The sequence below is a fragment of the Urocitellus parryii genome, chromosome 13 (genome assembly GCF_045843805.1).
Source record: "Urocitellus parryii isolate mUroPar1 chromosome 13, mUroPar1.hap1, whole genome shotgun sequence".
NCBI classification, from domain to species: Eukaryota; Metazoa; Chordata; class Mammalia; order Rodentia; family Sciuridae; genus Urocitellus; species Urocitellus parryii.
In genome coordinates this window covers 3869407-3897115 of record NC_135543.1, presented here as the reverse complement: position 1 = coordinate 3897115, position 27709 = coordinate 3869407, and the positions used below count along the sequence as shown (strand labels likewise).

General features: G+C 34.2%; 1 protein-coding gene across 1 annotated transcript in view; it reads left to right on the top strand.

Moving 5' to 3' along the window:
• Window positions 1-27709, top strand: part of Znf407 (zinc finger protein 407) — a 425149-nt gene that overhangs the window by 152112 nt on the left and 245328 nt on the right. The window contains exon 4 of the mRNA XM_026388679.2: window positions 16324-16398. Coding sequence (XP_026244464.2) covers window positions 16324-16398 — 75 coding nt within the window. The remainder of the gene's footprint in view (window positions 1-16323; window positions 16399-27709) is intronic.

Sequence of the window (27709 nt, the reverse complement as noted above, 5' to 3'; positions counted from 1 at the left end):
AACCAACCTCCTCAATAAGATTACCAAAGCAGAAGAAATAAATTCAAGAATCAATAAATGAGATGGTGTCAAACAAAAAACCTTTTTCACTGCAAGGGGAACTGGAGACTATCTTACTAAGTGAAATAAGCCCATCCTAAAAAAACTATGGGTTGATATGGAGGTAATAACACATAATAAGGTGGGTAGGAGGCAAGAACTGAAATTCATTTGATTAGACAAAGGGAATGAAGGGGAGAGGATAGGAAAGACAGTGGAATGAATAGGACATAATTTTCCTATGTTCATATATGAAGACATGGCCATTAAAACTCCACATCATTTACAACTGCAAGACTGGCATCCTAATTAGGATAAGTTTTACTCCATGTATGTATAATTTGTCACAATACAGTTAACTGTCATGCGTATCTAAAAAGAACAAATAAAATTTTAAAACGGTTTAAAAAAGGGAAAAAATAATCGTGTATTTTGTTCTATCCCTTTAGTACTTGAAGATAGTTTTGTACTTGTTTATGTTTTTTTTTTCTAGTTCTATCATGAGTTTATAGTCTACTTTAGCCCTTTCTAACAACCCTTTACCCAACATGTTTGTATGAAACATATTTTTTGACAACATTGTTTGCTTATTTGATTGTTATTGCATCATGCAAATATGTCTTTCACAGAAAGCTATGTCTAAGCAAATGTTCAGAGGGATCTAGCTAATAATATTGAGATATATTTTTCATCCCATGTACAAATTCTTTCCTTTTGATATAACTTAAGAATCCCAACATATCTCCTCCATAAGGTCTTGTATCTTGTTTTCTTCTGTGTAGCCTGGTTGCCACTTGTAGTCTTTTTAACTGCAGAAAACTCCTGAATTATTTTCATTATTTTACTTTTAAAGTTTTAGGAACTTCATTCAGTCCTTAAACTTTCTACATTTTTTGTAATTGTTGCTTTTTAAACTGTATATGCATCATGTAATACACCCCCAGTGTACTGAGAACACCAAATAAAGCAGGAACTCTAGAAGTAATCTGTTTTTCTAAATCTTTCTCCTTGAACATTTTTGTTTACATATAATTTCTTTCCAAATCGCTAGTGTTTGTAAGAAAGCTGCTCTGCAATTGTCAGTAAGTTATAGTTTTAGAAAGGAAAGCCAAAGAAGTTACTTTCTTTTCCTGTGCATCCCCTATTCCACTGCCCTCATTTTTTTTACTTACTTATTCTAATTAGTTATATGTGACAGCAGAATGCATTTCAATTCATAGTACACAAATGGAGCACAATTTTTCATTTCTCTGGTTGTACACAAAGTAGAGCCATACCATTCGTGCCTTCCTACATGTACTTAGGGTAATGATGCCATCTCATTCCACTATCTTTCCTACCCCATCCCCCTTTCATTCCCCTCCCTCCCCTTTGCCTTATCTATCCTTACTTCCTGCTCTCCCCACCCCCCACATTATAGATCAGCACTCTCATATCAGAGAACATGGGGTCTTTGTTTTTTGGGATTGGCTAACTTCACTTAGCATGATATTCTCCAACTTCATCCATTTACCTGCAAATGCCATGATTTTGATTGTTTCACCTGTGGTTCATAATCCTCAGACTGTCCTGAATAAGTTGTTTTCACCATCTCTCCATTTGTAAAATGTTCCCTAACTACCCTTCTGTAATGATACGGGTACATCATATAATTGAGGACTCACTCTAATGCTCTATAAATCAAAAGAATAAAATAATACTAAGAAGAATCAAAAGGGATTATTATTCCTTTATAATCATATAATAAAACATTATTGTTTTTTAATTAAATTTTTAGTGAATGTGTCCTTGGAAATGGACTTCTTTTTGTCAGTGTTCTCTTTAACCTGACTTAGAAGAAAGAAGATTTCTTGTTTTACAGAAATATGTACATGTTTTAAATGTTCAATTTGGTGAATTTTAAAACATACATGTATACATATATGTACACACATGCCATATGTGTTTAATCTCCATAAATTTTCCTTTTTCTTTTTTTTTTCCTTGTTTTGGTACCGGAGATTGAACTCAGGAGCACTTGAACACCGAGCCACATCTCCAGCCCTATTTTGTTTTCTATTTAGAGACAGGGTCTCACTGAATTCCCTAGCGCCTTGCTTTTGTGGAGACTGGCTTTGAACTCAGTGCTCTTGTTTCAGGCTCCAGAGCTGCTGGGATTACGATGTGTTCCACTGGGCCCAGCTAATCTGTATAAAATTTTTACCACATACACATTAATGTGTGTATCCATTGCTGTCTCAATTCCCATGTTTTCCTATGTAATCTTTCCCCCATCCCCATCTCTCATAACCCAGCAACCTCTCATCTGCCTCTGCTACTGTCACTTAACCTGCATTTTATAAAATCTTGTGGAAATGGAATAATACAGTTTGAATATTTTTTACCCAGCCTCATTTATTAGTTTTGCTATTTTTGAGTTTCATCTGTTATGTATTTTGTATTGACACTTAGCTCCTCATTATTGCTGTGTAGAATTATATTGTTTCTTTTGTACATTGTTTTATCTGTTTCCCTCCTGATGGGCATTTGTGTTATTTCAAGTTTGTGTCAATGTTTGAAAATTTTTGTCAGTGTAATGAATATTTATATGCATGTTTTGTGTGGCAATAGTCCTTGATTTTTCTTGCTAACATGTGAGCGTAGGCTTTGATTCATGTTTGGTGTATGTTCACGAGTTCAAGATTTTTCTGTAATGTGTATCAAGTTTACATTCTAACCGCAAATGTTTGCGTGTTCCTGTTTTTCACACACTTGCCAAAACTTTTAATTGTCAATCTTTTTAGTTTTAGCTATTCCTCCTTGATATGTTTAATAAGAGTCCCCTTTTGGTTTCTTTGTATTTTTCTAATGGTTTGGACCATGTTTTGTGAGCTTTATTTTCCATGTGCCTTACTTCATTGGTGAAATGTCTATTAAAATCTTCTGTCCCTTTTTAAACATGGGTTTATTTCTTCTTATTTTGAAATTTTTGTATATATTCTAGATGTAATAATATATCAAGTCTGATAAAAGATATAATTTGCAAGTGTCTGCTATCACTTTGTGGGTTTATTTTCTTTTGAAGTGGAGAATTTTTAAATGTAAACTTAAATTCCTAAGTTTGATGTTTAATAAATTTTGCTTTTTGTGTAATATCCAACAATGTTTGCCTGGCCTATGTCACACTTTGTGTTTTCTCCTAGAAATTTAAGTTTTTGATTTTTTACCTGTAAGGCCTATAATCCGGTTTGGTTAACTTTTTAAAATAGTATGAGTTGTGAATTTTGTTCATTCCTTGCTTTCTTTTTGTTTGTAAATGTACATCATTTTATCATTGTACATAACATGTCTTTCTTCTTTGGCTATTTTTCAAGATTTTCTCTTTATCATTGGTTTTGATTATGTTTGCTTTGTTTCCAATTGGTTGAGATTCTTGCATCTGTGAGTTTGTTGTTTTCATCATATTTATAAATATATTGACCATTTTTCCTCAAATATTTCTTCTCAACTTGAATATTTTGACATACCAAGTGCATCCCTTGAAATTGCTCAATAACTTACTATTGATGTTTTCATTTTTTAAAATCCTCTTTTCTCCTTTTGCTTCTGTTTGTGATGATTTAGTTTCCGGTTTAAGTTCACTAATCTTCTTTATGTCCAATCTGTCAGTTCATTAATTTGATCTTTTGATGTATTATTGCTTATATTATAGTTTTTATTTAAGGACATTTAGTTTGGGCCTTTTAAAATCTGCCATGCCTCTATTTTTTGATTATTTGGTATATGTTTTTTTGGAATTGTGTTAGTATCCTTGTCCATTCATTTTGATGTGTTTATTCTTTTTTGGTTTTAATTATTTTTTTTTCCTCAGTATAGGTCATCATTTCCTACTTCATTGCTTGCCTTATATTTTTTCCTTGTCTTTCTTTGCTTGATGGAATATATCTTAACAATTTTTTAATATATTTTGTTGATTATTTTTGTTTGTTTGAAGTGGAAGGGTTAAGTGGTTCCTGTTATTTTATCTTGTAAATTCTTAACCAGTTGGGATTCACTCACACATTTGTGGCACATGTGGTACATGTACAAATTCTCTTCTCTCCGTGTGTGTCTTGTGTGATGGTATGTGACTGCATGAATGAAGGTAATGTGTTTGTTACAGAATTTGGTCTTACTGTGGGAGCATTTTAGGCAGCCCTTTGTAGGCCTTTTTATTGCATATGATGTTAGAACTTAAAATTTACTCTGCAGGCAGTTAAGAAGTGAGTCAGAACATGAGCTTGGGTGAACAAGAACAGGATGAACCCAGGAGCAGGAGAATAGCCCACACCTCTTATTGTGGTGCTTTTTTTTTTTTTCTGTAGAAACCGAGTTCCTTCCTAAATTACTTAATTTACATTTGAGGTGTACAAATTGGAGAAACTGATGTAGAAACCAGAATGTTGAAAGTAGTGGCAGCCTTGGTTCTGGCCTTAGGATGATGTGAGAGAATGCTGCTTCTAGTCTGTTACCAGTGTTACACAGGAATCACGTGGCCTTCCCTGAATTGACACATGTATCCAAAGAGGCACAGTTTGGGAAATGGGTTGGGCCTGCCTATGTTGTCAGTACTGAGCCCCTGCCCTCTGTCCTTTTCTGCTTTGTTTCCATACATGTCTTCTTAAGCATATTCGATCTCTGACTAGGGCAAAAGGAATGTTACCTCTGCCTAATATGAAACTGGTAGCCAGCCTACATTGAGCATGCCAACCTGCCACACATGGAGTATCTGAGCCATTCTGTTTTTGTGGATTTTCATTCTTCTAAGTTTACATTTCTTCTTTGTTATCTGCAGCTTGAGTTACAGAGGTAGCATTGTTTAGATGAGAAGGGGTCTAATAGTGGGAAAGAAATTGATTATGACTTTTGTTATTTTAGAGGTTCTCAAGTCTTTCTTATTTCTCTTTGTTCATTTTTAAAAAATATAAATTGGTAAAGGAATGTAATTTAGGCAGAACTCCTATTAATTGGGACTTGGGCTTCTCTCAAAGGCAACAGTAATGGATGATGAGGATGGTCTTCCTTAAATGCTGCATGGTTTTGATATGCTTGCCAGACCACTGCATACAGATGAAACTTAGTTCTATAAAATTTAATTATTAAATCACATTTTTTGTTGTTCAAATTTTCTGTATAATTGTATTATATAAAAGACACATATCTTAAAGACAGGTAAACCTTGATACAAGATACAGAGCATTCTTTTATATGCAGATACAGTAAATGTATTCACATGTAGATTGTATAATTTGAAATTCTCAGTTTTGGACTTTTATTTATAAACAATTCAATATAATTATGTTGGATAAATATATCAAATTTGTATTAACACTTAAGTTCTGTTTTATAAATATTATAATTTGTGTATGCTTTTTGTGTACCAGATCATATTTTTAAACAATAGTTTGAAGGCCATCTTTTCCAAAATTGCCTTTCAACTAGAAGTGCCTGCTCCTGTCTTAGAAATGTGCTATTGGATAGCTCAGCATCCTACACTGTCAATCTCCTCAGTGAAATCACCCAGTAGCGTTTCTTCCTGGATGTTAGGTCATGTGTAGAGCTCAGAACCAACAGTGTGCCAGTTCTGTTAGGCTTGGCCAGTCCTAGGTCCCTCTTAGAGAGGGCTGGAATCTATTGTTGCTTACCACTCATTCACTGTCATTTGCTGCAAGATATGTTATTGTATTGTCAACTGGCATAAAATATCAGGGAAGAAACTTGAAAACAAATTACATGTAAAGGTGGAAATCCCTTTTTTGGTGGATGTATCGATTGCTGTTTTATTCCTTGACATAAACACCCTTGTGTTTTTTAGTTCCTGTACATTTAATCAATGAAGACAATACCAGAATTACATGCTTCAGTAGGAAGCGAGTCTTAATTTATTAATAGCAATCATTTGTTAAGACTTACTTTATTTCCTTGAAATATCTAGGCATTTTACTCTAGGCTACCATGTACTGTATACAGATTTATTTTGCTATAACCTTTGCTATATTTAGTTAAACTGTGCTACCCCTGCCTTTTTCTTTTTCTGTGTTGCCCAGGCCAGCCTTGAACTGGTGCTCTGCCTGCCTCAGCCTCCCACATAGGTGGGGTTACAGATCCATGCCACCACCTGTGGCTCAGTTTTCTCATTTAAAAATTGAAGTTACATTTTTCTGTATCTGTTATATTTTTGATTTTATATCTGATAATCTGTGTTAGACATCTTTTCCTATTTGGCACCTGGTATTCCGTCACTAAAGTGGTTAATATCACTGCTATTTATTTGGTACTAGGGATTGAACCCAGGGGTGCTTTAACCACTGAGCTACACCACAAGCCCTTTTCATGTTTTATTTTGAGCTAGGGTTTTGCTAAATTGCTGAAGCTGTCCTTGAACTTGGTGATTTTCCTGCCTCAGCCTCCCAGAGTTGCTGGGATTACAGGCTTGCACCACCAAGCCTGGACTTTACTATTTATTTGTTATTATCATTTTTCGTCGTGCTCCAGCTTGAACCTGGGGCCTTTGTTGCACTCTTTAGGCAAGTGCTCTACCACTGAGCCAACCCCTAGGCCCATATTTTTAAGTTCTTGAATGGCTCTATGAGCTAGGTATCTGTATCCTAATAAGATGAAAGTTAGATTTATAGAGTCCTTTAATCCAGTTCACAGATGCAGTATGTTTTTTGCTCCTATTCCTAGGGTCTTCTTATCATCACCATCTCTCTGAGGTCACAGTTCTTGAGACTTCTTGTGCTGTAGGCACTATAGAAAGGCCTGGCCATACTTCCCATTTACTCTTCTTCACAGCCTTCGAGGGGAGAGATGGTATCCTTAGCAATCCCAGTGGGACCAGATTCATCCCAAGTGCCTTTGATCCCTGGTTTGCTCTTAGCACTGCCACTGTCAGGTGAGCCTCTGATATTCCTTCTTGGCGTATCTGCTCGTGAATTCTCGTACAAAACACTCCTGGATAAATATTTCAATTCCTTTTGACTGTATTAACACTTTCACTTCTAGAATAATATCTGACATTAACAAAGTCTCACTACTTGGTGATTTGCCCTCTTCAGAAGAGTTGAGGTAATTTCAGGCAAAGGTTTCTTTATTTAACTCCTTCAGAACATTTTCAGTGAGTGTGGCTTATTATTAAGGACTTTCCATTCATATTTCCTCCCTTTCCTGAAACACTGTAACCATTCATAAACATATCTAACATCATTTGTTTTAATACCCTCTCTGGGAATTTCATTGATTGGGCAATCCTTGTTCTTATGGTTTATCATGAATATAGTTATTTACTAAATTTATTGTATTTTTTAAACAATTAAGGTATCAGTAGTTTCATCTTATATTTTATTTTTATGGCTCTGACCAAGGCAGTGACACTGTTAATTGGCAAAACCTAGACTAGAACCAGTTTTTTTTTACTTTTTTCTCTGTATTGTTATCTGTGTTTTTGAACCCAGAAAATAAAATGCACTCCCTTCATTGATTTTTTTTTAATGAAAAATGGCTTTTTAGTTTAAAAAAAATTGTAGAAGACACGTAAAATCAGGCCTTACCTGCATTACATTTCAAAGGACAGAGAGGCAGGATAGTGTAGAGATCAGGTCTAGTTTGGGAGCTGTGTTCTGGGTGCTACTTACTGCTTGTGCTGCTTTTGGGGAGTGAGTTAATGTGTGTGCACCTCAGGTTTTTTTCATATGTAACACAGGGATGTTGTCAGGGTGAAGTTAATTGAGTAATTGAAGCACTCAACAGCTTTGCAGTCTTTTCTCTTAAAAAATTAACAAAAACCTAGTACAACCCTAATTTCTGATTGCTTTCATTATTGTTTAGAATGTGGGTAATATTTGGAAGTCTACAATATATTGTTAATCTTAAAGTAAATTATTTATAGTTCTGAGAATAATAATAATTACATTTTTATATGAATAATCCCTTAAATTACAATGGCATTAACTTTTAAAATAAAGGACTACTGCCTTCCTAAGAGTCTTCCTCTCTTTTGCAGTATAGGAAAGTGTGGGGGCAGGGCGTGGGGGAGACTTCAGCTTTTTGAGTTCTTGAAGGAATGCTTCCTAGTGTTGTGGCTGGCATTTCATAGTATCTAAAAGCATGCTGCTGTTTTTCTGTGCACAGAACACTTCCTCATGGGAGAGATATTAGACTTAGAAAAGTTTGTTTCTTATGAATAAACAAAAATTTTCTACGTTTTATCTTTTCCTAGGGAGTGTCAATAAACATAACCGCATTTATTTTCATTTAGTAGCAGAACCATACAAGAAAATAATAATTATACTTGTAGTAAAGGATCCTTTTGTACATTAAATTTTTTAATGTTGATGGATTGCTTTTGAAACATATTACTTTTCATAAATAGAGAAGGGTACATGTCAAGTGTGGCAGTGGTGGAGTCTTTGTGATCATTAAGAAGAACATGGCATTCACAGTAAGTGTGGCAGAAGACATTTGAAAAACATTAAAAGACATAATTATTTAGGCCTAGCAATAATTTGATAAAAAAGAATTTAAAATTTAATTATTAAATATTTTTTAATAGCTGCTAATTTATCAATTTTCAAGTAAACAAATCTTGTATTCTGTCCTTTTAAAATCTCTTTATTTTTTTTGTAGTTGTAGATGGACAGTTTGTTTATTTATTTATTTATTTATTTATTTATTTATTTATTTTTCTACCTTTGTCCCCTATATTTGCAAGGTAAAATATTTAATCAATTTAAATACTTTTTTGTTTGTTTTTTTTTAAAGTGAATTTTATCTTATTTAACTTAATGTGTTCATTAGTAATTAAGAAAAATGGATAGAAAAATTCATTCTATAAGTCCTGGTTAAAAATATAATTTGGAACTTGCTTACAAATATATTTAGGATTAGTACAATGTATTTAATTTTACACATTATAAAGATGAAGTCTGTAGTTATTTTATGTCAGTTTTTGTTTCATATATTTTGTATAACATATTATACCATAATATGTGCTTAATTTTCAATACTTAAAAGGTAAAATGCCTTTTTTATTTTATATTGGTAAAACCAATGCATTTTATCTCATTTGGATACTGTTTTAGAAATCGATATCAGTTTCATTTTATTTATTATTATTATTATTCTGGGGGTTGAGCCCAAGGATGCTTAACCACTGAGCCTAACATACCCAGCCTTTTTAATTTATTTATTTTTAAAATTTATTTTATTTTTTTGTAGTTGTAGATGGACAAAATGCCTTTATTTTATTTGTTTTATTTTTATGTGGTACTGAGGTTCCAACCTAGTGCCTCACGCATGCTAGGCAAGTGCTCTGCCGCTGAGCACCCCAGCTCCCCAGCCCTATTTATTTTGAGACAGGGTCTTACTAAGTTGCATGAGGCTTTAATCTTTTATTAATTTATTAATTTTATAGTTTAAGAAGTTGGCATGGTAGTGAGAGCACTGCATAAAGGTCAGCAGTCCTGAATTCTAGTTTTGGTATTTAGCTTCTTTTCCACATTTTCTTGAAAAAGTCAGAGTTACTTATATTCTTTGGCCCCTGTTCCCTCCCCTCTTAAGGTGAGCTGATAATCTCTGTACCATGTATTCATGTTGTTGTTAGGAACATTGAAGTATCAAAAATGGTCTGCAAACTGTAAAGCTTATTATTATTTTAAATACAAAATTTTACTTATTCTAGAGAAACACAGTGATATCAGTGAATTTTGGGTGCTGTTTAGTTCATATATGTTTTTATATGTATATGTGAGAATACAAAAATGTACATGATCCCACATGAATGGGATTATATTGTATGTCATATTTCTGTCCTTTTAAAATCTCTCATGACAAGTTTTGTGTATTTTTATTTATTGTATAACATTCTTTTATAATTGTGTCACTGTTATTGAGCATTTAGATGAGAATGTTGGTGTTTTGACCTCTTCTCATTCTTGTTTGAGGACCTGTTCTAGGAATTGAAATATCTGGTTTTGAATGACTGTTGAGGATTGTGATTTGCTTGCTCAGGACATGGGCTTTTATCTAATCAGAATGAAATACTTCATGTTTTGTTGAGTTGAAGTATGGTCTGAACATGTTTATCTAGGACTATATGTGATGGTGATATTGGGATGAATAGTAGTAGAGAGTACCTTGAAGTGTTTCACTTGGACATGATGATTTGATCTAGTTAATTAAAGTGGAAACAAATGCATTCTTGATATGGAAATATTTTGAAGAACCAGTTAATGACATAGGCTCATGAAAGTAAGATTACTGAACAGGAAAGGTGGTATAAAACTGATACAATCAGGGTGACTGCAGCAGCTCATCTGTGAGGAAAGACAATGCCTGAGTATTGGGTATGTCCTAAGGTCAGATAAGACTTCCCCAGGAAGGTCATGGATGAAGGTGCATGTTTTAAAGCCATCCACGATGAGTTTATACTTGAAGCTCATTAAATAAATTTTATCTGTGAAATAAAAAAAAATATATATATATGAATAAAATTATCACCATAATTGATCAGATGAGGAGTAAGAATTGACAATATTGAGGAGTAGGAAGTGATCAAATAGTTTAAAAGAACTATTCCTAGAAACCACATCATTAGAGATTTTAAGGAAGTAGTAAATATTGCATTTATAAGTAACAGAAAGTTTTCCTTCTGTTGATACAATTGGATGGATGTATAGGAAAGTAATTACATTCAGGACTGTATCCCCTTTTGGAGGCTTCAAGGTAGACTTTTTCTCAAGGCCACTTACCTCTCTTGGCTCCTGGCCCTCCTTAGTGACTGATTTCTATAGCAGTTTAATAAAGAAGTGAGGCCGTTGTAACCTGTAAGATTTGTTAAGGCCCAGTTCTCCCTAATGGGATTAGTGCCCTTGTGAAAGGGCCTTGAAGGAATCTATTTGCCTCTTCCAGTATTAGAGGACACATAGAAGGTGCCATGTATGAGGAACAGACACTGAATCTGGCTCCTTGATTTTGGACCTCTTGACTTCCAGAACTTAAGCAATAATTTTTTGTTCTTTATCAATTACCTAGTCATAGATGTTTTGAATTAACAGTCCAAACTGACTATTGTAAGAATTTTCTCAAGTGTGTCCTGAAGTCCTTTTAGATTCATATATATTTGCTGTGGTCCAGGAAGTTTAGAAAATGTCATACACACTTCCAGGCCTTTCTTGATACACACAATGATTACCGACATTTACATGAGGGAGAGTATCAGTAGTGTTTTACTCTTTTGACACCTTTGTGTGTGATGTCTCGTTATTCTTTGCCAGTTGCTATTCTAATTCTCTTATTTATGTATGTTTTCTCCCTGAATCTGACCCCTTTTAGGAAGTAACAAAAGGAGAGGTAGGTATCTGATTTGATTATATCTTTAATAAATGAACTTCTCATAGCAGTATTGTTGTCTGAAGGGGCATATTGGTCAGCTCTTTTCATCTGGATTTTCTTCTTCTTTTTTTAACCTGGTGCTGGGGAATTGAACCCAGGTCCTTGAGCATACTAGGTAAGTGCTCTATCACTGAGCACTAGTACCTGGATTTTCTAGATAGCTTTATATACATGAATTGAAATTTTATTTCAGCTTTTATGCAAATTCACTTATGGTCCAGAGTAATGAATTCTTTTGGAGTTAAAATCCTTCAACTGAACATCTGTATTTTTCTCTAGATGTAACCATCTCACCAACAAGGATTAATGAGAGCAGTGCTAAAGTCAAGTTTTAGTATTGAGCTCTTTTAGCTGCTCTCATGCTACATGTAATTGTAGAATTGTTTTCTTTAACTTTCATTAAACTCCTGTGAAGTATTGCTTTGGCCATTTTTTGTGGGCCAAAAGCAATTTTGGATTTAGAGTACTTTGATTCTTCTATTCTAGTAAACTTTAACTGCTGGTCTTGCTATCTTTTTGTGTGTGTGTGTGTGTGTGTGTGTGTGTGTGTGTGTGCGTGTGTGTTTATTTTTTATTTTTTTGTTTCCTGCTGCTTTAGCTAGCAGAGATTAAAAATTGTCAATGATGTGATTGTTTAATTCACTTTGACACCTGTGCTCTGCCCAGCTCTTTGGGAAGCGTGTGATGTGTGGTTGTAGAAAGGGAAAGAAGACTGCAAATTTGTCAGTAGGACCATAGGGATTAGGGGTTGTACATATGTCAGAGTTGTATCTTTCTACACTTGACTTAGAGATTTTCTTTAAATTTACTGGATTAGTGTATGTGGATGAATTTCTAAGAGCAATACTTTATAGTTTGTCTTTCCTGTAATCTAGTGGCCTGGATTTACTTCTTCATCAGAGATTTTCTGGGAGTTGGAAATTATACCCCACAGGCTTTCTGTGAGGAGCACCTGATTTTCTAATGGAAGTGGGGGATGTGAAATAAGGACATGGAAATAAAGATGGGAGTGGGAGATGCGAAATAAAGACAACTAATTTTCAGGAGGACATCCTGCTACAACATCACCCCTGCTTGCACAGTGGGAGGAGCAGCCTGGCAGATCTGGCGTTGGCCCCTGCACTAGACATACTTCTGTACACACGTTTGTGAGTGAGGAGATGCTAGTATGTTGAGCTCAGATTTTTTTTTTTTTTTTTGCTTCTCACATCTTTTTCTCTCTATTTATGGTATTGTGTTTTATTTACTTTAATAGACCAGTTAAGTTATAATTTAATAATTTCACAGGATTTAACAGATTTTTATTACATGCTATACAGTGTAGGAATGAATGTATTATAGTATATTATGTATTATGTGCTATATAGTGCACAAAATTATTTTGAAATAAAAACTAAAATAAGGATTATTCATTTTTGGAAGGTAGTTGTAAATGTTACTTCTGTATTGCCCTTGACAAAAAAAAAAAACAACAACCATTTTAAGTGATGCTATTTTAGCAAAACAATCATAACTTCAAAACTTTTTTTTTTTTTTTTTAAATAATCAAGGGTATTCTTTCAGTTGGTCAGACCCTGGGCTTATACATAGCCTCAGTGAGTACAGTTCTAGCATGAGTCTGGCTCTTAACTAGCAGTCAGCTCCATGTGGACTCTTATGTCCTCATTGAACATGTCCTGAACTTGTCTCCTATGGACCAGCTTATTTTTTCCCAAAGCAAACACTGATCTTTTTTGACCCCACATTCCACATGCAGTGCACTTGAAAGTGTGGTTGGCTTTAGTAACAAATGTAACTTCCGCCTCTCATCAGTATTCTTCTACACCGCCATGTTTACCTGGATTATTACAAGAGACGTTGGTTAAAGGACTCCTCTACCCCTCTCTCTGTGCCAAAGGAGTCCTGTTGAAGTGTAAGTTGGACAGGACTCTTCTCCTTTGAGGTGTCCTTGTTGATTTTTTTCTGCCAGAATACAAGCCAAAGCTCTTGTGGCTTGCAGGGCTGCCACTCTCACTTTCCTGAGGTGCAGCCTTCTCTCTCCTTTTTAGTCTGCTCTCCCGTTTATGTTACTGCAACTCCATACTTCCATCTCACTGCTTCTCATCCCACCTCCGGGCTTTGTGGTGCTCTTCCTTCTGCTAGGATCTCTGTGCTTGTTTATTTGAGTGCCCAGCACCATCTCCCTCTTTTTTACAAGTCACAATGCTAAACCCTCCCCACTCCCGCAAAAAAAAGAAAGAAAAATTTCAACCCTTCACTCTCATTTCAGAGCCTCCTTCTTGATTTTTGTTTTTCCTTCTTCCTACTACTTTCTGGTGTTTAATATGCTTTCTGTGTTCCTTTTCTTTCTATCCTTGTTGCCTGTCTCTTTGGCTAGGTGTTTTTTTTTTCCCCTGAGCACAGGGACTTTCAGAGCTATCTAGAACCATTCATTGTATAATAGTAGATCCTTAATAAATATATGAATTGAATGTTTACATGGATGACTTGCAGTGCCATGAAAGAGTTGTGCTACGGGTTTAGTGCCACTTTATCTTTTCATGAGCTATATGGTAGTAGGATGAAGCTCCAGGAAGGTATGATTTTAATGGTCAGATTTTCCATTTAGGTGCAGAACCCACCTATAGCTAACACACAGTGTTTAATGTACTGAGGCAGGGAATTAAGATAGAGATGCATGAGTATTTCTTAAACGCAAAGCATTTAAGTTGGAGAATAGAGGTTTGGTTTTATTTCTCATACTGTGTAGATTTTACATTTTAAAATTATGTTAAAATAATATTTCAATGGCTGTGAAGGAGAGCCTGTATTCAATGATCACACATTGCTGGCAATATTATATCAGTTGGTAATTTTATGCTATTCAGTCATAATTGGCTTACATGTTTTTAACTGAGGATCATATTGAGACTGTTGCACTACTCATACTTTATTCCAAGTATGGAGAATACATACTTAAGTTCAAATTTTGGGTGAATAAATGCTTTGCATTTGAGCATAATTGAATGTGATTTAACATTATAAATTGTTATTCCTCAAGATATTTAGCTTTAGACATTTAGCAATTGTTATAACATGATATGAAGTGAAAAAATTCCCTCCCTGTTTAGTTCTTTTCTGTCTTCAGTATAATATTTTTGTATTAAACATTTTAGTTAATAATTTTTACTGTATTACAAACTGCACTGTGGTTTCCAAGTTCATATATCTTAAATTATACTTGCTCATGTAAATAAGCTGCACTTTGCAACTTTGGGTTTTTAACCTTTGTTCTTTGCTATTAGCTTTATGTTTTTGTAATTATACAAAAATGGAGGACAGTAGGGAACTTGTGACTTAAATGGACTCTTATTACTATATTCCTTCTGAAGGAAATGAAAAATTAATTTTATGCCAATCAAGCAGAAACAAAATATAGAATATCTTGTACTATTTTTTCCCAGTATTTAATATTAACATAGTTTTTACTTTTAGTGTTGTAATTATCCTTCAATTTTAATGATTGATGGTGTGACTAGTTATTTATAGTTATGGAGTGTGTATTGTTCATAGTTATTATTGCCTAACATATAAAAAGAATGAATGTTATTTTTAGTTAATGTAAGCATATTAAATGCATAAGGAAGTCACAGTCATTTAAAAATTCAGGATTATTAGTTTGTCCTGCAAACCAAAGTTTCCTTATATTATATAAACAAAAACAAAATAGACTAGATATTCAAAGAAGCATTCACAGTTTTAGTCATTATCTTGTTCTTGGATTTTGATGCACGTCTCTTCTGTGAGACGGCTGTACTTTACAGTCTTAGGCTGCCCATTGTGCAAACATGACCAGATGAATTCAGTGTTTAATGTTAAGAATCTTATAACATGCCAATTTGATTTGTAGCCTTTCATATCATAGAATGCTAATTAAAATCATATTTTTGCATATGTCATGCCTTTCATGTACATATGCAAATAGATTCTGTTGCCTTTCAGCTATTAGTAATTAACTTTATGAAGGACAGCTGTAATACATAATTAACAAAAATGTTTTCAAGCCCTTTTTCACTGAAAGTTACAACAGTAATTTTTTTCTTTTACTTATCAAGAGTGCCATCTTAGTTTGTTGCTTCTAAGTGGGAACTAAATTGTTTTAAATAATCACATGACATAACTAAATTGATGTTGTACCGTGTTCAATAGAAGAATGGTGCTCCATGCACTGGCTGCTGACTCCTGTCCATTTCATATTTATGTAAGCAATATCAAATTAAGTAAACTGATTCTTCTGTAAAATAAGATAATTTGTCAGGTAATACTTTTTGTTTTAGCTATTTATATTTTCTAGCAGTAAAGCATTTTTTCTTTTTTTTTGGTTCTGGAGACACAGTAAACATAGTTTAAAAACCCCTCTGCAAATCGCTACCATGATTTTATGAAAGCTTCATGAAAACTCTTCATTTACTAATTTGTAAGCCTTTAAATATTTAATTGAACAATATTGTATCAAATTCATTTTATAATGAAAGTATGGGATTGGTTAGGGGGCAGTGAGTGTTATATTGAAGTCCTTCTTTATCTTTCCTACCAACTTTCAGTGGAGACAGGTACTAAGAAACTGTAGTCATTGTTTTGATCATTTGGTCACTGGCAGTAAACCCAGGTAAGAAAATGAACCAGTCAGTTTCAGTGCAGTTATTTCCTTTGCTTTCCAAGTATTACAACATATGCAATAACAAGCTTTTTGTTTAAGAAAAATGCCACTATGGTATGCATTTTCATGTTTTCTGAATATAAACATATGTTGGTATTATCCTTAAATATTTTCTATATAGATATCTAGTAGAAAGCCAAGTTTTAGTTCTATAATTACTTTCATTTATTTTTTAGGGTTGCTTTTGTAATGAAGAAGCACTTAAATACTCATCTGCTAGGCAAACATGGAGTTGGCACCCCAAAAGAAAGGTAATTTCCATTTTTTTATTTAACAAATATAATTAAATTATTATTTTAGGCTTTCTTTATCAACATGATTTTTTAGAATTTTTTTATCAAGTCAGTCCATTTTAGTTTGCATTTGTGGTATTTTGTTGTTGGATATAGTGTTTTATGTCATCTTCCCAGAAAAATATAACGGTGTACATTAATTTTTTTTTATTAAATTGCAGTCTGGAAATATTTGAAGTGTTTGTGGGACTTTGAAACAATTTTCAAGCACTGAAGAGTTAAATTGTAGGGAATCAACCTTTGTAGCCACTTTTGCATGTGCTAAACTAAATATGTGAAACCAAACTTTGTATTTTTAACTTTGGAGTTTTAAAATAACATTTTTGAATTCTTACTGTAGTCTTAAATATTGCTGATATTAAAAAAAGAAATACATCTTGTAACATACCAAAATAATACTACAGTTGCCATGTCATGAAAAATAACACTACAATTATTATGTCATCAACTGCCAGATTTTCTGTCTCTTGGTACTGTATCATAATTAGCTTCATCTCATAGACTTAATTATATTAGGTGAACTGAAATAGAGCAGTTTCAGTTACCAGGTGAGCTGGCTACTTTTGAAATTTTTAAGCCTTTAAAATGTGCAGCTCACTCAGGTGTAGCATGAGCACTGCCATTTCCCTTATATATAGTGTAGATTGCCAGCTTCTTTTCAGTGCCCCAAGATGATATCCAAATGCCCCAGACACTCCTGGAAACCTTAGTTTCTAGTACTATATTAAAATGTCCATAATGATGCAAATTCTTCTTGTGATCTGAAGAGTGAAGCCTCCTCAGCCTTTTTTGTATGGGTTAAATAGCCCTTTTAAAAAATGTAAAATGCTCCTTTGGTATTTTGTGTGTTTTTGAGGAGTTTGACTTGACTTTTCTGCAGAAGAGGTTGTGTTTTTTTTTTTTTTGTACCAGGGATTGAACATAGGGGCACTTGATCACTGAGCCACAATATTTTGACATTGTTTTCAATCACATTTTTGCCATTGTTTTTTCTGTTTATTTTTTTCCTATGTATTTCAGGCATCTTTCACTTATTTTAGTTCTAAATATATAAAAGGAGACCAAAAAGCTAGAAAAAGTATGCTAGTTAACTTTCTATTACCTTGACCAAATACCTGACATAGTCAACTTAAAAAGGAAGAAATGTATATTTTGAATCAGGGTTTCAGAAATTTTGACCATTGGTGGATGCTGAGCCTGATTGCTTTGGGCCTATGGTATCACAGTGTATCATAAGGGGAGTGTGGTCGAGAAGGCTGAGCACATCCTTAGTCACTTGATTTCCTTCCACTAGGCCTCAACTCTTAAAATTTCTATTGTCTCTCAGTAGTGCCACAGACTGGTGGTGCCTTCAATACATGGTCCTTTGGGGGCCATTCCACTTTCAAACCATAGCAGAAAGATTGAATGGCTTTCTCCTCTTGCCCTAAAATCAGGAAACAAATTTAAGATTGGAAAATACACCTACATTCTGGATTATTACTTTTTAATATTCCAAGTGGCACTATTCATCTAAACCAGATATTTTTGAATGTTTATCCTACTGAAGAGGCTTGTTTTTCCTAACTTCCACTGAAATATAATTTTATAAAAAATCTGCAACTGTAGCTAGAGGAGACTATCATTTTAGTTCTGTAATCAGCCTGAGGAATGCCAAAAGGCTTCTTTTTGTTTTATTTCCATGGTTTTAGGAAGTAAGGAAACTCTGCCAGCATGCTGAAACTCCAGTTTGGGGCATAACTGTTCTCTCAATTAAATTGAATATTTTCCTTACCTATTTGAAACATTAATGCTTTGACTGTAATTTTGCAAACTTGCTATATTTTTAAATTCTCCAAGACAGTGTGATCAGTTTACTTTTTACATTTTGAATTTGATTCTTTCCTCTAATGCATTGAATATTAGGGCAAATAGTAATAGAAGTTGGTTAAATAGACTGTGACAATTAAATTAATAATGCATTTTGTTTGCAAGTATTTAGGCCTTGTAGTTTGACTGATATATGCAAAAATATTATTTATTAAAAATTAATTTTTATACTGTAAAATTTGATGAACTTATACATTTTGTCAGCATGATTATCACTAGAAAACTATTACTAAATAATTTCAAAAATTTTTGACACTTCATGAACACTTGAAGTTATGGCTTCTGTAAGAACATAGTTCTTTTTTAAAAGAATTTCTTTATTTTAATTAGGTATATAGGACAGCAGAATGCATTTTGATTCATTGTACATAGTTGCAGCACAACTTTTCATTTCTCTGTACATGATGTAGCATTGTACCATATGTGCAATCATATATGTACCTAGGGTCCTTAAATTAGCACTAACTTTTTTATGGTAGTATATATTACAGTATTTCTGAGGTCTTTCACACTTAAAAACAAACAACTAATTGTTAACCATCCAATTGTTTTCCTGAAATAATAAATTCTAATTTATTGGCATGTTCATTCCAGTGTTTCCTATTTCCAATGAATAATTCTCTTTGTATTGAAAGTTAGCCAAATATCTTTATAACTCTTTGAATTCATTCATAGTAATCTAAGAACACCACAATGGAGCAGCCATTGCAAATGCATCTCCTGTGAGTGCCAGGTGTCTACGACTGTGGAACTGTCTGGCATGTACAATTCAGTGCCTGGAATCAGCTGGGCTTTGAATGCCTGCGTAAATAGGAGGGAAGGTTTGCTCAGAATCCCCTATTTGACATATTAGTTTTTGATGTGTGTGTGTGTGTGTGTGTGTGTGTGTGTGTATGTGTGTGTGTATGTGTGTGTATGTATGATCAGGAAAGGTCTGTGTAGGTAATGCTCTGGAAGGCTAATGAACACATGGCTTTCACATTAGAAAGTGTCTTTTGAAATATAAGCATTTAACAGTTATGTAGCCAAAAGAAATGTATCTGTGCCTTTACCAGTGAGTATCTACATCTGAACCTCAATGTCTTTTCTGTGGAGCCATATTTGGAAGTGTCTGTTAAAGTCTTTGCTTGCAGTTAGTCATTTACTGTCAGCACAGCTGTGGGGTGTGTGCAGGCTCTGGGCTAGTTAGTGTTTCTATGGAATTTCCTTCAAGGTCATTCAAATTGGCAGCCCTCCAACTTGTGCTGGACCCTCCTTTTTTCTCAGATGTTAGGGATTTAGTGTTAGTTGGCCTCTCCTCTTTTCTCAGATGTTAGGGATTCAGTGTTAGCTGTCTTCCTTTCAACTGCATCTTTGATACTGTTGGTTAATAAAACCATTACCCCCATTGGTTTTCACTGTGGGAAGGCAAGACAGGCAGCCCTGATGGTTGTTCCATTGTCCTTTAAGGCACTAATATGAGACAGGAATTACATAGGTCTTTGAAAGTCATTTCACTTCCTTCTCTTTTTTTGTCTGGAAAAGTTTGTACGTTAAAATTACATAGAAGCATCATCCTTGTTTTCTGCTTTTTCAGTTTAGATGTAAGCTTCACACTCTTCACAAAATTTGAAAATATCTTGCAGAACACAAACATTTCTGGGAAAAGCACGCCTGCTTGCACCTACCATGGTGATTGGTAATTCTGTACCAAGGGTACTGGGGTTGTTTAGAAACACAGATTACATCATGTGAGTGAAATATATTTTATAAAAAGCCTGATGTTAAATAGAATAGTAGACTAAAATTTTTCTTATTAGAAGAAATTCTGTTTATATGCTTAAGTCCTATTAAGTTTTAGTTGTTGCTTCATTTTAAAGAAACAACTTTAAGTATGTTCTCTCATTGTATATGGCTTCTTTTATTAAAGGACGATTTTCCTGCTGTTTTATGTTTCTTTGGCATGGTGACTTGTTCTCATGGGTGTGTTGCCATTATATTCCATGTGCTGTTTCCATGCTCTGATCATTCTGGAGTGTGCTTGTATTCCAAGACTTTTTAGGCTCTCTTTCTCTTATTGACCCATTACTTACTGGTTGTCTTTTCTCATTTCTTCCTTCCTATTCATGGTTTGCAATCTTTTTTTCTTTTTCTTTGTCCCCCATGAGGGTTAATTTAGGAAAAATAAAGTGTTTATGGACTCCTCTCTGCTTTAAAAATATTTACACAAGAAACAGCTCTGTGGACTAAAGTGGATAAAAAAAAAAATGGACATTTTTTTTCCATTTTCTTGCCAAGTTTGTTTTCCTAAGTTGGGAGGGTGTTGGATTTAACTTAAAACTAGTTTTGCTGGGGCACAGGACTGCCTTTCTTCCATCTTCTACCATATCTCCATTTGTGGACAGTTAAATATAAATGATATCCTGTGCTTTTATGACATGGTTATTATTAAAAAGTAAAGAGGTTGCCTTTTGAGATAATCATTCTCCATGGCAAGGTAGATAGGAGTCACATCAGTTCATCCAAAGCCCAGGTTATGATTTTTAAAACTTTCTTTCTGCATTTACTAGCTTCAACCAACAATATATTATAATAGTTCATATTTCAAGTGCTGTTTTCTTGCTGAGATTTGTGAAGTATTTCTAAATTGCATTGATAATGTGGATTTTTTTGGTTGTAGTTACTTTATGAGTTATGTCTTACTACTGAAATGGATATTTGGTTTAATTTCTGCTTTTAAGTTTTCCAGGAGAAAGTTAACAAGTAAGTATCAATTGTGTAGAATATCAAGATTGCTTGTGATTCCATTGCTCATCTCTGGGGCAGTGGAGAACCCTCCACTTCAGGTCATCTCCATTGGGCCCCTCAGCTCTCAGGAAGCAACACGAGCTTTACTCCAGAATCAATGCATAGTCAAAAGCTACACAAATTATCTGTATCCCATGTTTTAGATAATTCACTTTAATATTCTGGAAACATTCCTTTCATTCATTTCTTAATCTGCTTTCAGTTCTATCCTCTCATTCTTCCTGTTTCCTTCTATGTGTTGTTTTTGTTTTCTTAATATAATTGACTTTAACAATTATACATTTAGTTATTATGACAATGAGTTAAATTCAAGAATATTTTAAGAAGTAACCACAGTAACTCATATTTGTTGAAAATATAGTATTTGGGATGATGTTGATGAAAATGTGTCATGTCTTTGTCATAAGGCTCAGGGAAGTGATTTCTCTCTGGTCTCTATTCCAGGAAGTTCTGCTTTTCTGAAACAATTTGTCATTTTAGTCTTGGGTAGTAGCGAATGATGTATATAATTGAGTTTTCCTCTTTATGTTTACTGCTGGGAAGCTCAGGGCCAAAATTGTGATCCATCTCTAGCAAGTGGGAAGGACTTCAGGGAATGTGTTTTATTTACTACTGTTATTTCCAGTTTCATCTTTTTTTCCCTTAAGGGAAAGTCCCATTTTATGTGAGCGATATATTTTAACAACCTTACATAAATCAAAACCACATAATTCAAGAGCAGTTTTGCAATTGGAATTTTTTTAAAAGTCAAGTCAATATTTTTCTGGAAGTGCATATATCTTTAGCAACTTGTTTTTGGGGGCACTTTGTTGAACATTGTTTAGTCCTGTCATTAGATAGTTTTTAAGTGTCCTAACCTATGAAAATTTTGTACAGTTCTGTGTATTGCTTCCATGTGGTTTCTTATTCCTAGAATTTTGAATACTGCTTCCTTGTAGAGTTTGGTGTTCAGACACATTTATTTCGTCCTCCCCACCCCAGTCAGGGAGGTTCCCCCCCTTTTGTACCAGGGTCTCTGACTGTATCAAAAATACTGATTCTTTTAGTGTATCTCGGTTATATTGATAAATTAATGTGTTTTTGCTTTAAAAGAAATGCTTATGATAGTAAATGTGAAATTTTAAGTGAAAGTAGTATATATAACAGAAGTTAAGATTTTTTTCCTACCTTTTTTTCTGATATTTATCCTTTCATTTTTATGTCCACAAATTTTTATGTGTTTTCTTCCTAGGCATTTAAGTAAACATGCATATTATATGATTCATATTCTTTAGAACATACTATGGTTTTAAATATAGTTTTCCATAAGATGTGAACACTTTTAGTAAAGGGAGCGGGTACTCCTGCCTGAGGGCTTTTATGGAGTGATGGTAAATAAGGACATGTCATTCATCACTGATTATTTATTTTTAAGCAAACTTTAGTATATTCATTACTTTGTTCAAAATGTAGATGGGATGCAGTGCTTGAAGATGACATAGCCTTCCTTCTCGTGAACCTTAATTTTGTTGTTCATGGATGGAGATATAACACATACATAAAGGAAAGAAGAATGTTATCAAGAGTTAGATTCTGATGCCAGTAAAACATGGTGCTATTCCAGGGAGTGGGTGGGAAGGGTGCTTCTTTAGCTGGGGTATTTATAAAAGCCCTTTGTATAGGGCTGTGTTTGAAGTGAAGCATGGCCTTAGAGCATATCAAAGTCCTCATGAGGCTTGTTTTTTTTTTTTTTTTTGGCTGGGGGGTGCATTACTGGGGATTGAACTCAGGGACACTGGACCACTGAGCCACATCCCCAGCCCTGTTTTGTATTTTATTTGGGGACAGGGTCTCACTGAGTTGCTTAGCACTTGACTTTCAACTCGAGATCCTTCTACCTCAGCCTCCTAGTTGCTAGGATTCTAGGTGTGTGCCACCATGCCAGACTAAGAATGTGATTGTTTTTATCCCCTGTTTTGAGAGCTCAGGGACCTTGAATACAGCTTGGGCAAAGGGACCTAAGGGAAGAAATGAGATCCCAGAGATGTGTTTACACTGTTTTAGGAAATAGAAACCAGTGAGATGATTTTCTTGAGGAAGGATTTTGGGACTCTGAGGATGACACTTGGAGACTTAGCTGGAATCAGGCTGAGAGGCCTGACTGTGGCTTTGCCAATGTTCTTTTACTCTTTGCATAAAGGAAGCTGGTATGGTTGAGAACATGTAGAACTATGTCTCTGACAGTGTGGAAGATGAGCTTCAGGGAAAGGTGGTGGGCAGGTATACTGGCACTTGTGTGGAGACACCAGTGCTGAGCTCCTCACCTCCCCTGGCTGCTCCCTGGGCTTTTCACCTGCCTGGCGACACATTCAGTTCCTTTCTCCCTTAATTCACTTTGCTGACCCACTTGCAAATAAGCCTTTTAATCATCCATTGTATTTTGGTGGACAGATTCTTTCCTTCTCACTTCTCTTATTTGGTTCCACAGGTTTTGCAATACATTTACTCAACATTCCACTTCTCTTGGAACACTTCAAAACATATATTTGTTTTAAGTCCCATCTGAGGCCTGTCTTCTCTGAGTTCCTTTCTTGTTTATTCCAACTTTTATTGATCCTTTTCATCAAATTTCTATGGAACATTAGATGATAAAGAGTTAATTTATATAAATGTATAGAAATATCTGTAAATGAAATATTAGGTTAGACATTCTTTTATCCTTTACACAATACCTTTGTTATAGGTATGTCTCCCTGCCTTAAAAAGGAAACCCAAAGATTTTAGTAATATTGCATGCGTTATAATCATCTTATCCAGTACTAGTTCATAAGTTATTAGGTCACAGATATGTGGTTTATATTTGATAATCCTTACTAAAATGACATCTATTTTATTTCATTTCTTATTTCATTCTTACATAGAAAAAGGTAAAACTGAATTCTATAGAGGTACTGAGGTAGAATTTTACTAGTATGAATGTTCCAGTTGCTTTTACATGTAATAATACATTAATGTTTAATGCAACAAATTAATTTTTAATTCATTTCTTTTTCTGCTACCATGTATTCCAGTAGTACTCTCAAATTTTGATTTGAGAATATCTGCTCTTTTGAATTTTTAAGAACATAGGTGTTTTCTCTCAGCTTGCATCTTGAATATTTTTTGTCATTCTCTCCTTTTATTTCACTTAAATTACTTTTAGAACATTGGGGCTTATACATCTGGACTCTGACTAAAATATGCCCTAAGTGCTTATCTTCAATTCCCACTCAGTACCAGTATTAAAGAGAACAAAGGCCTATATGTTCACTGTAGCCTTCAATTATGCTTAATTACCAACTTTGGTACAGTTTCATTATATATTAACTGACTTCTTTGTGAGAGTTTCTTTTATATTCATGATGTCTTTTGCTTATAAAAGTCCAAATTAACTTTTTTCTGAGGAATTTTCAGGAAACAGAACTTTTTGGAAGTGATTTTTGTCAGGTCATATTAAAGCAAATTGGTCATCCATTCTAAGAGATAAGAAATGAGTTTTCTATTTATGCTGTAGTGCTATGATAGACAAAATGAAGGCTTAATATAGACTATTTTCTAAGATAGTTTTTTCCTGAATTCTTTGTGGGATCATCTGCATGATCTATTGTGAGGTTAGAAGAAAGGGACTCTGTACTCAGTGTAGTGTTTTCTCACATTTGCACTCACAGGAGAAAGTAAGATGATCTTGAAGCTCCACAGGAGACTTCTTTGTCTCATAATCACCCTGCAGTTCTGCAGAATGTCCATCATTCATTTCAGCTGATCTTTTACTCACTTCCAGTGGGGCTGGGGCTTAGTGGTAGAGCGTTTGCCTAGTATGTGTGAGGCACTGGGTTCAATGCTCCGCAACAAAATAAATAAAATAAAGATAATTAGAAAAAAAAAGAATCATTGCCCTGGTACTTACAAAGCTATTAATACTTCTCCATTTGAATCATATAAAATTGACATTCAACAGGTTAAAAACAGTCAAGTATTGTTAATTTCATGTGAATCAACTTAATTTCATTTTAAAAATGTTTCTAGCATATGATGTCAATATAAAGATCTGTTTTTCAGGGAAACATCTATTTCCATCCATTTTAATCAAATCATGGTCTCTTCTTGTTTTATGAATAATGATTTCTTAGGTACTGCTTAAGGTAGTAAGCTCAATATAGGAAAAGGTGGGTCAAGGTGAAATGAGAAGACATCTAAGCAGACTCTGCATGGTATTTTCACTCACTGTCCTACTGAAAGTCACTTCTCCCCATTTTTCTTCCTGGGGTCAGAGTGTATGTTTTTTCAAGGGTCAATTTTTGTCACACTCTGTAAAGCTTTCCCTAGATTATATCCCACATAGTCAATTCTTTCTTTGTAGAAGGCTGAAGTACCACTTAGCACATACTGGTTTGTTTTCTTTTAAAAAGATACATTTCCTGGCTTCAGGCTACTTAGTTCATTTCTAGAGGGATAATCCTCAATTTTTTTCTCTTGAGCTTTGATCTTTTGAGAGAGGAGTTGACAGTCATAATTATCAATGGACTCAGGATATTAAAACCTTCATTGAAATTTTCGTTCTCAAGACTTACTTTCATTTAGTGTAATTCATGATCTGTAGTCACAGTTTGAAGTTTTTGGAACTGTATTATGTGATTAAAATTGTATGTAACATGCATGCTCAACCTCAGTGCATTACTTGGATAGTTGGTAGCTTTCCTGTCTGTGATACTAAAGATGCTCTCTTCTCAGTTTGCAGCTGGTGAAGCCACCATGTATTAATGTTTATAAAATTTCAAAGAATCACATACACATATATTTATGTATAGCATTTTATACTTTTAAAAGTAATTGTTTTTAAATGATGAAATTCAAGAAGTTTTCACTATGGGAAACAGCAAATTTAACACAACATGCATATAAAAATTTTTATTTCAATTAAGCCCAAAGTTTCTTGCAATTAGATAGTGGTATACTTATTTCTGGGATAACAAATTTCAAATGAAATGTTTTTCTTTTCAGATTCATGTCTTTGTCTTTTTTCATGTATATTATTAATGTGATAAGAAGATTTTTGACAATAAGGAAAAAGTAACTGCAGAAATTACACTAATGCTTCTTTTTTTTACGCAGCAATAAAAAATGACAAAATCATAGAATTTGCAGAGAAATGGATGGCACTAGAGCAGATTATGCTTAGTGAAGCTAGCCAATCCCTAAAAAACAAATACCAAATGTCTTCTTTGATATAATGAGAGCAACTATGAACAGAGCAGGGAGGAAGAGCAGGAAGAAAAGATTAACATTAAACAGAGACATGAGATGGGAGGGAAAGGGAGAGAAAAGGGAAATTGCATGGAAATGGAGGGAGACCCTCATTGTTATACAAAATTACATATAAGAGGTTGTGAGAGGAATGGGAAAATAAACAAGGAGAGAAATGAATTACAGTAGATGGGGTAGACAGAGAAGATGTGAGGGAAGGGGAGGGGGGATAGTAGGGGATAGGAAAGGTAGCAGAATACAACAGTTACTAATAGGGCATTATGTAAAATTGTGGATGTGTAACCGACGTGATTCTGCAATCTGCATTTGGGGTCAAAATTGGGAGTTCATAACCCACTTCAATCTAATGTATGAAATATGATATGTCAAGAGCTTTGTAATATTGTGAACAACCAATAAAAAAAAGAAAAAAAAAGAAATTACACTAATGCTTATTTTTTAAATTAATACTTATGTATATAGGCATATTTCAAAGCTTTAGTGTTTTTGAAGAGATGGGAAAATATTGTTTTTATTTATTTCAAAGTAATTTATTTTTGGTTTTCTTAACAACAACAAAAATAAATGATCAAATAAATAAAAACAAACCCCCAAGAACATTCACCTGAAGTGTAACCATGGAAGTGCACTGGAAGCTGAGTGCTGTGGTGGAGGATAGACAGGGCTCCATGCCCGTCACCTCTGGAGCAGCTTCTCCACGTCTCATAGGCCTGGGAAGGTCTCCTTCACGCTGAAGAAGGTGTCTTCTGCACATAGAGATTTCTTTTTTAAGTACTGAGCTGTTGAATTTTATAGATTTAACACTCTTAATGTTATTGATACCTGAATAGCAGCGCACCATGTAAGTTTCAGTAGAAATTCAGGTTTAAATTGAGTATGTTCAGAGACCATTCTGTCAGAGCCCATCACTTGGCCAGTGGGAGAACCCAGCATACATATTTCAGAAAGCTCATTGTGAGTGGGTAATACCTAAAGAAGTGATGAAATAGAAAACCATTTAGTTCAAAGAACCCAACTGCTGGAAATGACATTAAAATAAAGAACCACAACATATCTAAGCATGTAATTATTCTTCACTAGAAGCAGAAGTTTAGGATATGTTAGAATCTGGAATGTAATGTTCTAGTGTTCAGGCTTGATGGTAAATGCACAGGGTCGTCATTATATTACTGAGTGAACAAATAAAAATGATGTAGGGCAATTAAATCACGACAACCAAAGATTATTTCTAACTTGCTTACTTTGAGGCAAGACCTTAGTTTCCCATTTTCATGTTGTCCACCTATTTGCTTGTACCTAAGAGCATAGAAACTTTCCTATTCAGTGGGGG